The sequence below is a fragment of the Monodon monoceros genome, unplaced genomic scaffold, assembly GCF_005190385.1.
Source record: "Monodon monoceros isolate NGI ecotype Baffin Bay Population unplaced genomic scaffold, NGI_Narwhal_1 Super_Scaffold_15, whole genome shotgun sequence".
Lineage (NCBI taxonomy): Eukaryota > Metazoa > Chordata > Mammalia > Artiodactyla > Monodontidae > Monodon > Monodon monoceros.
In genome coordinates this window covers 79,421,420-79,434,259 of record NW_021703771.1, presented here as the reverse complement: position 1 = coordinate 79,434,259, position 12,840 = coordinate 79,421,420, and the positions used below count along the sequence as shown (strand labels likewise).

At 40.8% G+C, this 12,840-nt stretch overlaps 1 protein-coding gene across 2 annotated transcripts in view; it reads right to left on the bottom strand.

Annotated features, from left to right (window-relative positions):
- SNX9 (sorting nexin 9) overlaps nt 1-12,840 on the bottom strand; it is a 92,216-nt gene that overhangs the window by 13,239 nt on the left and 66,137 nt on the right. For both annotated transcript variants that reach the window (XM_029223705.1, XM_029223706.1), the window contains 5 exons: nt 11,683-11,808; nt 11,453-11,570; nt 5,409-5,539; nt 1,868-1,971; nt 322-425 (listed from right to left, as the gene is read on the bottom strand). In XM_029223705.1, the coding sequence (XP_029079538.1) occupies nt 322-425; nt 1,868-1,971; nt 5,409-5,539; nt 11,453-11,570; nt 11,683-11,808 (583 nt within the window). The remainder of the gene's footprint in view (nt 1-321; nt 426-1,867; nt 1,972-5,408; nt 5,540-11,452; nt 11,571-11,682; nt 11,809-12,840) is intronic.

Below are 12,840 nucleotides of genomic sequence, written 5' to 3'. Positions count from 1 at the left end.
TTAAAAATAACCACAGGCACTTCCTAAACATGCAGAAAAGATTAATCTTCCACAGATGACAAACCCCAAATAATTGGAAATATTTAAGTGAACGTGGTGTTTTCCACAGGAGCTCTTGAACTGGCTTTGTTTGAGCCAATTTTCTGTCGTTTAACGAGGGCTGAGAAGTGAGGTTCCTCCAAGAGCTGTGGGTATGACGTGACTTTGGCTCACTAAGCGCATTTCTGTTTGACGTGGTCAGCTTCCCCAGGGTGACAAAGGCCGTGGCGGAGGCCGCACCACCACCTACAGAAGCCAGCAGTGGCCCAGGATGGCACTTACGTCCCGTGCACCGCTTCCAGTGCTCCTGCCCCACGGTTAGCAGCTCCTTCACGCCATCATCCATGGCTTTGGTGAATTTACCGACAGCATCACACTTCTGTTCTCTGTGGGGCAAAAACATGAGGAGGTGGGTCCTTGACTTCACTATCAAACATCCAAACAGTATGAGGTGTAAGGAGAAAAGTCCATGTGGTCAGGGGAGTTCACACCGAACGTGACCACAGGTACTTGTTTCTTGCTTTATAACAACTGCACTTTAACTAAATTAGTCTTAAAAACAGGCTGGGGCTTCCCTGGTGGCGCAGTGGTTGAGAGTCCGCCTGCCGATGCTGGGGGACGCGGGTTCGTGCCCCGGTCCGGTAAGATCCCACATGCCGCAGAGCGGCTGGGCCTGTGAGCCATGGCCGCTGAGCCTGCGTGTCCGGAGCCTGTGCTCCGCAACGGGAGAGGCCACAACAGTGAGAGCCCGCGTACCGCAAAAAAACAACAACAAAAAAAAAACAGGCTGGATTCGGTTTTTAAAGAACTACTTCAAAATCTGCCATTTATATTTTAACTCTGCTTCCTTCCCCCTTCAATTCCTTGTGAATTTTAACTAAAATTATTCTAAAGTAAATAAAATCTTCATTTCTTGAATATCTTTCTTAGTGAAATTCAATCACTGCAGGTACCACTGAATCTATAAAAACATAGTACAGGTTGCTAATGGTAGTTGTTCATTCATTCCAACAAGTACTTTAATGAGTCAGAGAAAATACCCCAGACACATAGCATCTAAGTGATACTGAACATACCAGCTACTTAAGGATGTAAAAAGTTTTCACCAACTTGAAAAAATCATCACAATATACTTTTAAATGAAAAAAGCAGATTATAAAAGAGAATGCATAGTGTGAGGTCACTTTCGTTTAAACAAAAAATTTTTCCTTCAGATACAAATGAACAGAGGAAGGTTTGGAAGACCACAGACCTAGGTCAACATATTAGCATTGATTCTTCTCTCTGGGTAGTTATAAGACTATCTATATATTTGGTAACACATAAGCAATGATTTTACATTAAGAAAAAAGCTTCTTAAAATTAAAAAAAAAAGCCTAATATTTCTTATTAGTCTTTACGCAGCAAAGGAACTACTCCAGATTTTCAACCAAGCCTACGTTAAAAAGAAGATGACAAGATTAAAAACAGGATAGGAAAAAAACAGAAAAATCAGGTTTGGGATTGCCCCCTTCAAGGCGATGTTCAGAGAGATTTCTGTCTCGTAGACCATTCTGTGGGTGCCACCCTGTCTCATTATACTTTATTGGAAATAGCTCCTAACCACAATGTCAACTATGAAATCACTGACTTCAAGGTAAAAGGGAAACAGACTTTAACTGATGTTATGGTTAGAGAGACACTGTTTCATGTACAAACGATGCTCTCCTGTCATCTGACTACAAGCCCCACTCATTTTACACACTCTAGTCTGACGATTGGCCGAGACCTGTAAGCAAAGGAGGCAGACTCAGTTTGGGGAGAAGGGAAGTTTGGCAGCATCTCTTACATTTCTACTAAGTCCAGGTCAGGTGCCTCTGGTTCCATGGTGGAAAATATCATAACTCCCACCAGCTCATCTTTCTCAGCCTTCCTTTTCCCAGTTTTCCATTCCTGTAAATAGGAACATTATAATGTTAAAGTGGAGAGCAGAGCCACACTGGTCTTTCAAACTTCCCTCCTAGAATCGGCTCACTGTCATCTTTATCCTTCTGACTTTCAGGAAGCAGCGCCCACACCACCTCCCTCTGCAAACGCGCCAGGCACCTATACATCTCCAACGTCATCTCAGACGTAAACAGTGTCACTGCACAGAACGGTCCTTACGAACCCAAGTCCTTCCAGAGTGAGGTGACCCAGCACCTTTCCTTTCCCAAGGCCCACCCATATAAACACATCCACGAATGTGACCAAGTGCCTCAAGTTTTTAGGTTGTTTTTTAAAAAAGATTAAAGCTTTTCTAAAATATAAGATAGGAACCAATATTATAAACTATTAAAAAATTATTGCAAGTTATACACACACACTAAAGTACCCAAAGCAGAAATACGCAGTGCAACGAATTCTCACAAAGTGAATTCCTGTGTAACTACCACCAAAGCCAAGAAAGAGAAAAGAGCTAGCATCTCCGAAGCCCCTGTCATATCCCTTCCCAATCACTACCCCTTCCATCCCCTACAAGGGTGACCATGATCCACTCCTTTCTGGTTATCCTTTCCTCACTTTATAGAGTTTCACCATCTGAGCCCCTACACCATGGTTTTGCTAGTTTTATTAACTAGCTAAGACCCTACCCTAAGCATTCTTTCGCGTCTGGCCTCTTTTGCTCAGCCTACGCTGAGAAGCTACATTCACACTGTTGTTACCCCGTAGTTCATTCATTTCACTGCTGTATAATATTCCATCGAATGACTGTTCCCCGATTTATTTACCCCATTCTACTACTGGTAGCCACCCCCAGTCCTGGCCAAGTTACGGATGAAGCTGCTGTGTACGTGTCTCCTGGTGCATATGTGCATGCGCTTCTGTAGGCATTTACCCAGGAGTGGAAAGTTGTTCAGGTTTAAATAGATAATGCCAAACTGTTTTCCAAGCTGGTCTCTCAGCCTTCACACCCACCAGCAGTGAGCGTGAGTCCCAGAAACTCCTCATCTCACCAGAAGACAACTGGTACAGTCAGTCTTTCTAATTTTAGCCTTCTGGCAAGTGTATTCACTGTGGTTTCAATTTGCATTTCTTATTACTCATGAGATTAGGTACTTTTCTATACATTTATTGGTGATTCAGATTCTTTTGTGAGGTACGTTACCAAATCCCCTATTTTTCTACTGTTGTACCTTTCTTATCAGTTTGTATGGGTTTGCCCATCTTCTAAAATCCAGCCCTTTGCTCGTTATACGTGTTCATATCTTTGACTTGTTTTTCTTTTTTAATGACTTACTGTGATAAACAGAAGTTCCTAATTTTAATGTAGTCTAATTTGTCAGTCTCTTCTTGTACCGTTAGTCAGTTTTGTGCCTTATTTCAGAAATCCTTCCCTACACTAGGGGTATGAAGATTTTCTCCTACGTTACCTTCTAGAAGCTCTATTGTGTTGTCTTTCACATTTAGACTTGTGAACCATCTGGAATTAATTTTTTTTAAACTTAATACAATGGAAACTTTCCAGAAAAAAAAGTAGAAAGAAAAGTACTTTAATAAACCCCTATAGATTCAGCTTCAAAAATTATCAACTTTTTACCAATCTTGTTTAATCTAGTCTCCCCCATCCTACTTTTTTTTCTTGTTTATTTTAATGGAAATCTCAGATATAATATCATTTTACCTGTAAATACTTCATTATATATCTTTAACAGATAAGGCCATGTTTTAAAAACATAACCACAATATCAAACCTAACAAAATCAATAGACTGTTGTGAGGTAGTGACCACATTTCATTCTTCCCGGTGATGCCATCCAACTGACTGAGCACCACTGACTCAACAGGCTGACAAAAGAGGCCCGACACGAAAGAATGCTTAGGGAAGGTTTCTTAGCTAGTTCACAAAACTAGCAAAACCATGGTGTAGGGCCTCAGATGGTGAAACTCTATAAAGTGAGGAAATGATAACCAGAAAGGAGGGGATCATGGTCACCCTTGTAGGGAACGGAAGGGGTAGTGATTGGGAAGGGACAGGACAGGGGCTTCGGAAATGCTAGCTCTTTTCTCTTCCCCCATTGTACTCAGCACCATCTTTGTCATAAATCAAGTGTCCATTCTTTTCGGTTCTATTGGTCTGCTTTTAAAATTATTTTAGCTTTATAATGAATCTTAATATCCAAAAAAGTCCTCTTCCCACTTCATCCTTTTTTAAGAGTATCTTGGCTATTCTTGGAGCTTTAATTTTCTACATATGACATCTTTTCAGTTCTTCAATCCATGAAACACAGTATTGGAACACTTATTTAGGTCTTCTTTTATTTCTCTCAACAGTGTTTCATAGTTTTTTATGTAGATCTACATTTTCCTGTAGATTCTTTGGGATTTTCTACGTTCAACCATCTATGTGAGCTACCGTTGCCCAGAGAATCACAATTGTTAATAACTTTCTAGTCTTATCCTGTCATTTAGCAGATGAGGAAATTGTGGCCCAAAGAAATTAAATGCTTTGGTCAAGGTCACAGAGGTAGTTAGAAGCAAACCCAAGACTAAAAGTGAGTGCCCTGGCCCCAAGTTCTTTCTTTCTTCTCTTATATCAAAAACACCAAAAAAGGTCTAGATTTATTATTTTTAATAATAATATTCTGCATAAAACACAACCTTTAGAAGTGCTTCCTAAATAGAATCCTTGACAAATCAATCGAACAAGCCCTTGTTAAAGTGCTATGGGTAAGCAGTAAGGCACCAACTTGGACAGGGTTCCCCGTAGTTCTTGTAACTCTATTACTTTTTCACATGTATCATTCACCACGAAATGCAAAAAGACTACAAATGTTTAAGTGGAATGATCTCTAACCTATAAATTACACCAGGCATGACCAAACAAATGATCACATACAGTGGAAGCCTAAGGTGACACACGGCTATTTCCAAAGCAGATAACATCAGTGAGGTGACAAGTAGCCAGTTTCTTGCTGATTTGCAAAAAAGAACAGATAACTACTGGCAGAATGACTGCTCATGGGGCAGGGGCAGGGGCAGAGGCAGACTTGGACTGGAAAAACAACGTGGCTCTGAGAAAGCTGGGTCAATTCCGAATCTACCTTTCCCTTCATTACACTATTTACACCATAAGGTCAAAATGTGATCATAAGAAATCATTCACACTATTTCCCTGACTTCACGCTGATAATATGCTACACAGTTTGGGGTCTATCCTATTTTTAAAAGCATCTAGGAAAAAGTCCCTTATTCTATCATATCCTTCAGCCCTGCCTTCACTGGGCTGATTTCCTATTATTTAGAAACTACCAACTAACCAACACAACTTAACTCCTTTTAGACAAAAAATTGGTGTGAATGTGATAATTCTCAATATCCTCTAAGATTATCATAACAAAATGTCCTACCTTTTCATCTCGGAAATTTAGAAATTGCTGGAAAACCTCACTTTCTGAGATTACTGGGTGACGACACATCCTGGTCATCCACGCCTGAAGTCTCTCCATGCGCATCTTGATAAACTCTTCTTCAAAGCGACCTGCAAGAGACATGCCGAGAGTGATGTGCAACTCTGTCAAAGATGAATCACTGTTACCCCAACTGAAAGACTGTTTATGTAGCTACTGGCCACTTGTAGAGAGTTATTCAGTAAAAGATAAATCATGGTAATTTTTCACTAAGCTAAAAACACACAACATAGTGGATGCTCAAAGACCCACAGGAAAGGTAATCAACAAATTTGAAAGAAAATTTTATCTCAATATGAAAACGTTTCTTTCTTATAAACTAACAAGCCAGTGCCTATGTGGCCATATGAAGCCTTATAGGCAAGAAAGGGGTGATAAAAATGGAAATTAATAAGCAATTCTTACAAAGTACGTGAAATCTCTACATTTATAAAAATGTGTCTAAATGCAACATAATCTCAGATATACAAATTTAAATTTAGTATTTCTGAAAAGTAACTCAGAACTGTAGGGGTTTTTTTCCTGTTTTGTTTCTTAAACTACTTAAATGAAAAACAGAAAAAGCAATTCTTCCATGAATGCAAAAACGAAAGTGATCCCAGAACTTAATGACCATCGTAAAAACGGAGCTTAATGGGTGATATTTCTGTTCTAAAAGTGGAAAATCGGCTTAACAAACCTGACATACCAAACATCAAGTGAACAATGAGAATTTTTATAAGCCTAACAAACAAAATCACCATCAGTTAAAAGGCTTCTGGAGGTGGAAATTCTGGCTACAGCTGAGTGCAGAGCAGGGGCAAGACAGGTTCCACCCACTTTCATGAGTTTGATCAAATACTGGACCTGCTCAAGGGTAGAGAGAAAAGGCAACTTTCAAAGAGGAGTATATTCGCTACCAAATGTAAAATAGATAGCTAGTGGAAAGCAGCCACACAGCACAGGGAGATCAGCTCGGTGCTTTGTGACCACCTAGAGGGGTGGGATAGGGAGGGTGGGAGGGAGACGCAAGAGGGAGGAGATATGGGGATATATGTATATGTATAGCTGATTCACTTTGTTATACAGCAGAAACTAACACACCATTGTAAAGCAATTATACGCCAATAAATATGTTGAAGAAAAAAAAAGGAGTATATTATTAAGTGAGGCGTTTACTACACTCCTTCCTAAGAGCACCAGGTGGGGAACACGTTTTCTAAACTAGATCTAGGAAGTGGAATGTGGAATCAATCCATCCTCTTCCCCTTAAGGGCTGTCCGATGGTTAATGAATTAAAAGAACGACTAAATGAAAGCAAATCCCACACACACTCCCCTGCCCAAAAAAAAAAGGAAAAAAAACCCACCTAGATATCCCAGATTACTGGACAGAGTGGAACCCAGGAACAGCTTCAACAACCCAAATTAGTCTGTTACAGAGTCATCACAAGCATGCCTTGCTTTTAAACAAAATAATAATAATAATTTTTTTGAAACAACAAAACAAAAACTTATTTAGCTAATTGCTAAACCTAGTCCCCAGAAGCAACTATAAAGCTGGACAAAACCCACAAAAATAAGGGCTCTGGAAATCAACCAAAGGCAAACAGCCACGTGAGAAGTGTTTACGCTCCCAAACCGCTGAACTTCAGGCCAGAACAGTGGGAATCTGTGGCGTTCTGGCCTGGGGCTGCACCCCTCTCCCTCTATTCCATTCTATTCCATTTACAGGAGAACCCTCCCCATGAAATTCTTACATATTAATCTAGGAAAACACGTGCAGAATCTGTATGCTGAAAACTACAAAACCCTATATGAAAATCAAATATGATATACGTATGTTCTTGGATTAGAAGACTACACATTGTTTTCAATTCTCCCAAAATTGGTCTATAGAATCAATGCAACTCCAATAAAAATCCCAGCATGATTATTAATAGATATCTGACTAGAAATAATCATGCTGGCTCTTAAATTTACATGGAAAGGCAAAAGAAAAAGAACAGCCAAAAACGATGTTGAAATAGAAGCAAGTTGGAGGATTTACACTACCTGATTTCAAGACTTACTGTACTATAAAGCTACACTAATCAAAACCATGTGGCACTGGCAAAAGGACAGACACACATCAATGGAACAGAGTCCAGAAATAGACCCACACAAATGTGTTCAACTGATTTTTTAACAAAATGCAAAGTAAACTCAATAAAGAAAGGATACGCTCTTCAACAGATAGTGCAAGAACCACTAGATAACCAGACGTATTATAATATATACCTCTACCACCTCACATCTTATACAAACCTTAACTCAAAATGTATCATAGACCTAAAACTACAAAACTTTTAGAAGCAAGTATCAGTGTAAACTTGGGTTAGGCAAAGAGGTCTTAATCGTGATACTTAAAGCACAATCCATAAAAGAAACAACTGACACACTGGACTTCATTAAAATTAAAAGGTGTTGTTATGCAAAAGACACTGTTAAAAGAAAGGCCACACCTGGGACAAATTATTCGCAAATCACATTATTTGTGAGAGGACATGTTTCCAGAATACATAAAGAATCTTGTTTCAAAATTCGATGATAAGAAAACAACCTAATAAAAAAATGGGCAAAAGATTTGAAAAGATACTTTACCAGAGAAAATTTATGGAAAAGAAATAAGCAAATGAAAAGATGCTCTACACCACCAGTCATTAGGGAAATGCAAATTGAGACCATGAGGAGACAACACCGCTAATATTAGACTATTATGCTTACTAAAATAAAGAAAAACAGACACTATCAAAAGTGCAAGTAAGGATGTGGAGCCCCTGACAATCCCATCCATTGTTGGTAGGGATCCCAAAGTGGCACAGCCACTCCGGAAAACAGCCTGGCAATTTCTTAAACATTCAATAGCATACACCTACCATATGACCCAGTCATTCCACTCCTAGGAATTTATCCAAGAGAAAGGAAAACTTATATTTATACAAAAACTTGTATGTAAATGTTTATAGCAGACTTATAAATGGCCAAAACTGGAAACCCAAACATCCTGCAAAGAGTGAGTAGATAAGCAGACTATGGTAGAGCCAATACAGTGAAATACTACTCAGCAATGAAAAGAAACAAACTATTGATACTCACAACAAGAGATGAATCTCAAAGGCATTATGCTAAGTGAAAGAAGCCAGACTCAAAAGACCCAAAAGCCCGACGACATACACACTATACGCTTCCATTTATAAGGATATTCTAGACAAGGCAAAATTATAGGGACAAAGAGCTGATCAGTGTTGCCATGGGTTAGGACTAGGGGGAGGGGCTGAATATAAAGGAACAGCACAAGGAAATTTGGGGGAGGTGATGGAACTTTCTGTACCTTGAATGTAGTGATAGGCCTGTGGTGGTACCTGTTAAAACTCTTAGAACTGTACACCAAAAGGAGTGAACTTACTATACATAAGTAACAAAAAAACACAGCCTGGATTTTCCCTAAGAAACTGCAAGTACAAATAAGTACAAGTTTCCTTTAATGAGAAGAGTATTATAAATCCACATAAATCAAAAACTCCTGTGCTTCCCTGGTGGCGCAGTGGTTGAGAGTCCACCTGCCGATGCAGGGGACACGGGTTCGTGCCCCGGTCCGGGAAGATCCCACATGCCGCAGAGCGGCTGGGCCCGTGAGCCATGGCCGCTAAGCCTGCGCGTCCAGAGCCTGTGCTCCGCAACGGGAGAGGCCACGACAGTGAGAGGCCCGCGTACCGCAAAAAAAAAAAAAAACTCCTAAAAAGTAGCCATTGGACAAGTTTCATGGGTCTAGACCCTCCTGTATACTAAAACACTTCAAATTCTACACTTACTAGGGGTAGAGATTAAGCACTACAGAAGCGTAAGCCGTGCAGAAGATGGCCCACCTCATGGACAGAAAAGACCCTGTAAGTCAGCACGGACCTAAGGGCTATACTGAATTCCCCATTATGAGCAAGTAAATTATACCGAGAGTTTATAACCTACTCATTGGTTGGAATTAATTAATTACTGACTCTTACTCCTCCTGAAGTTTTTTCTGACACAGCTGGTTTATTTACAAACTGTGACTTCAGATGTTACCTTGTGCTTGTTAGGAAATTCCTATCAGGTTCCAGAGAGTTAAAAAAAGGGAGAGGAGGGGATTTTTCCCTGGTGGTGCAGTGGTTAAGAATCCACCTGCCAGTGCAGGGGACACGGGTTTGAGCCCTGGTCTGGGAAGATGCCACAGAGCAACTAAGCCCGCGAGCCACAACTACTGAAGCCTGTGCGCCTAGAGCCCGTGATCCGCAACAAGAGAAGCCACCGCAGTGAGAAGCCCACGCACCACAAGGAAGAGCAGCCCCCGCTCACTGCAACTAGAGAAAGTCCGCGTGCTGCAACGAGGACCCAACGCAGCCAAAAAAAAAAAAAAAAAAATCAGTAAAATAAATAAATACATAAAACTAAATAAAAAAGGGAGAAGAGGGATTTCCATCTCCCCATTTTCTAGGACCCTTACTTAGGTTTTCACTAAGTATGGGAATATATCAGTTTGGCAGCCAGAAATAAAACCAGATTCATTCATTATTATTCCACAAAGAACAAAATCTATAAACAAATAAAAAATCTTAGCTGTAAGCTTTTCATGGATGGATTATCAAGTCCACAGAAATGTCATGACATCATCTATTTGGTATTCCTTTTTCTTTTCTCCAGGATTTAAATGAGACAGGAACCTATATAATAATGATCCTGTGGGCATCTCAGGCAGGAGGCAAACAAGAGAAGGGGGAAATAAAGTGGCTCCTGGGCTTTTCAGTCTCCTCGGCACACGTCCCAGTCAGTGAATCAAAGCTCAACTTTCTTCCGACTGAGGAGCTGTTGCTTCCTTGCTTTTCTATGACATCCTCCTGGCTTCAGGCCTGACCTTTTTTTAAAAAAAATACAAACTTACTGTGGGAGAACTGTGACTCTATGATGCTATCAGATAGTCCTGGGTTATTTGATTCCGAATAAACAATGTATTAAAACCTAAAAAATAGGAGAAACCTCCATGACTCTAAGACAGCTCATTAATCCATTTATTTAAACACCACGGGGAACATATTATGCTAATCAAGTTGATAAAGGAGAGCTTAAAATTCAGGAGACAGTCTGAAATTTGAAAATGTGGAGAAAAGCAGAACTTAAGTTTTCATGGAAAGAAATCTAAATTTTTAACAAGAAAGCTGTGACTTAACAATAAGGATGACAGAAAGGAGGGACAGTGAGTATCTGAACAGAAGCAGGGGTGGGGGTGACACACGAGTGGCAGGAGGCAGCCATCTACGCCAACCAGGCAACCCCGACAGGGCTGCCACTTAGCTGCCCCAGCTCCAAGAGGGACTGCCTGGGAGTCACCCCACCTGAGGGCGAGGATGTGTCTGCCAACCTGGCAACGTAGTCCCCACTCTCCGTTCTGCTACGACACTTTGAAAGTTTTGAAAAGTTTTCTCCACAAAATCAAAATCCAAACAAGTTCTTTAAAAACAAAGTTCCCAGGGCTTCCCTGGTGGCGCAGTGGTTGAGAGTCCGCCTGCCAATGCAGGGGATGCGGGTTCGTGCCCCGGTCCGGGAAGATCCCACATGCCGCGGAGCAGCTGGGCCCGTGAGCCGTGGCCGCTGAGCCTGCGCATCCGGAGCCTGTGCTCCACAACAGGAGAGGCCACAGCAGTGAGAGGCCCGCGTACGGCAAAAAAAAAAAAAAAAAAAAAAAAAGATACATATGTATACAGGAACTCTAACAGAAAATTTTATGACATATTCTTGTTAGGTGTTCAGGTAACTTCCAAATACATGTACAATACATATATATATATATGTATATGGCTATCTTTAGCTGCTGTTTCCAAACCCCTACATCTTGTTCCACTAGAGGATGGAACATGCCATTTCTGATTTACATTAGGGTACTCTAACTGGAGTCTTTTTACTTGTCCTGAGTTCAGTGTCGCACACACTCACCTGTGACTTGCTTATCTGGAAGAGAAGGGATTGGAATGGCTGACCCAAACTTTACCAGTAGACGCTCATATAACCAGTCAAAGTGCTTATACCTGTGGTTTACAGATCGATTAGTGTTCTACAAAACAAGGAAAGAGAAAAACGTTACCAATGCCAACTACAGGAAATGAAAAAAGCAAATTGTTACTAGCGATGCAAGCATGGTCTGCTTTGATAACTTGGATACTTACAGTAGGTGTTAACTGATATTCAATGTAGCTCTTCAGACCGTACATTTTGGAGCCCTTCCTGGGATCTGCTACCACACAGTCAAATGTAGAGGTAGGATAAACCCACATCGGGCCATAATCTCCAACCTACACAACATTGCGGGGAGAGTTAATTTTGTTACATGGAAAAATAGTAAGTATAATTGATATAAATCATCAAATGATTCTTTTTAGGACTAGAAGTCCCTAGGAGGGTCATTTTTGCTCTTCTTTGAGAAGTTATTTACATAAATGCTCTCTGTTCCTACTAAGGTTATATTTAAAGAAAACACTTAATGGGAGAAGCCCTTCTGCTCCCATGTGGGCATCGCAGGCCACAGAGAGATGCCGATCTGCCTTTCCTCTAGAGAGATGGAACACAATCTCTCTCTAGTCCAGCTGTCTTAATTATATGTAATGAGGGGCTAGTTTTTAAAAATTTCAAATCTATTGCAGACTAAGAGTTCTGTGAAATATAAAATTACACACTTGGATGTCTCAGCCATGCCAAACTGCCGTCAAACTTCCTCTACGCTTACTCTCATTTTCTGTATACCCTAATTCTTTATATAGTTCTAATTCTTTTTAAAGGTGAAAGGAGAAAAAAGTGAGGTGAGGTATGAAAGTTCAGAGGCTACTAGGTCAGGACGGTAACTGGGGCCCAGAGAATTTTAATAAGGGACTAAAGATCTCTGACAACAAGTTATTATGATTCTCCAAGAGGGAGCCCAGATCCAGAAAACTCTCTTAAAGCTGCAGAGCAGGAATCTTTAACAGGGGCCTCTTGGGAACCTCCCTTAATGACTGGGACCAAGAGAGGCGACTCTGATCAACTAGGGCCCAATACCCACGGAGTCACATTTTATTAGTGGGTAGGGGACTGCACCTTAAAAGCAAAGGACCAGGTCTCTACTTTCTCTTGGTTTTCTGAAGGCTCAATGGCTTTCCTCAGCTTCCTTTTCCACATAGGAAGCCCACACAGGCAAGCCTGCCTATGGGTCCAGTTTCACCTAAAACGTGTGGGACAACTCAAACACGGGGGTCTTTTAGCTCTGTTCCAGGACTCTCCTGCTTATGACAAAGTCCCCTGTGAGAATCTGAGGGGCAGGGCCATGGGCTCTTAATTCTGTGGAGTTAGAG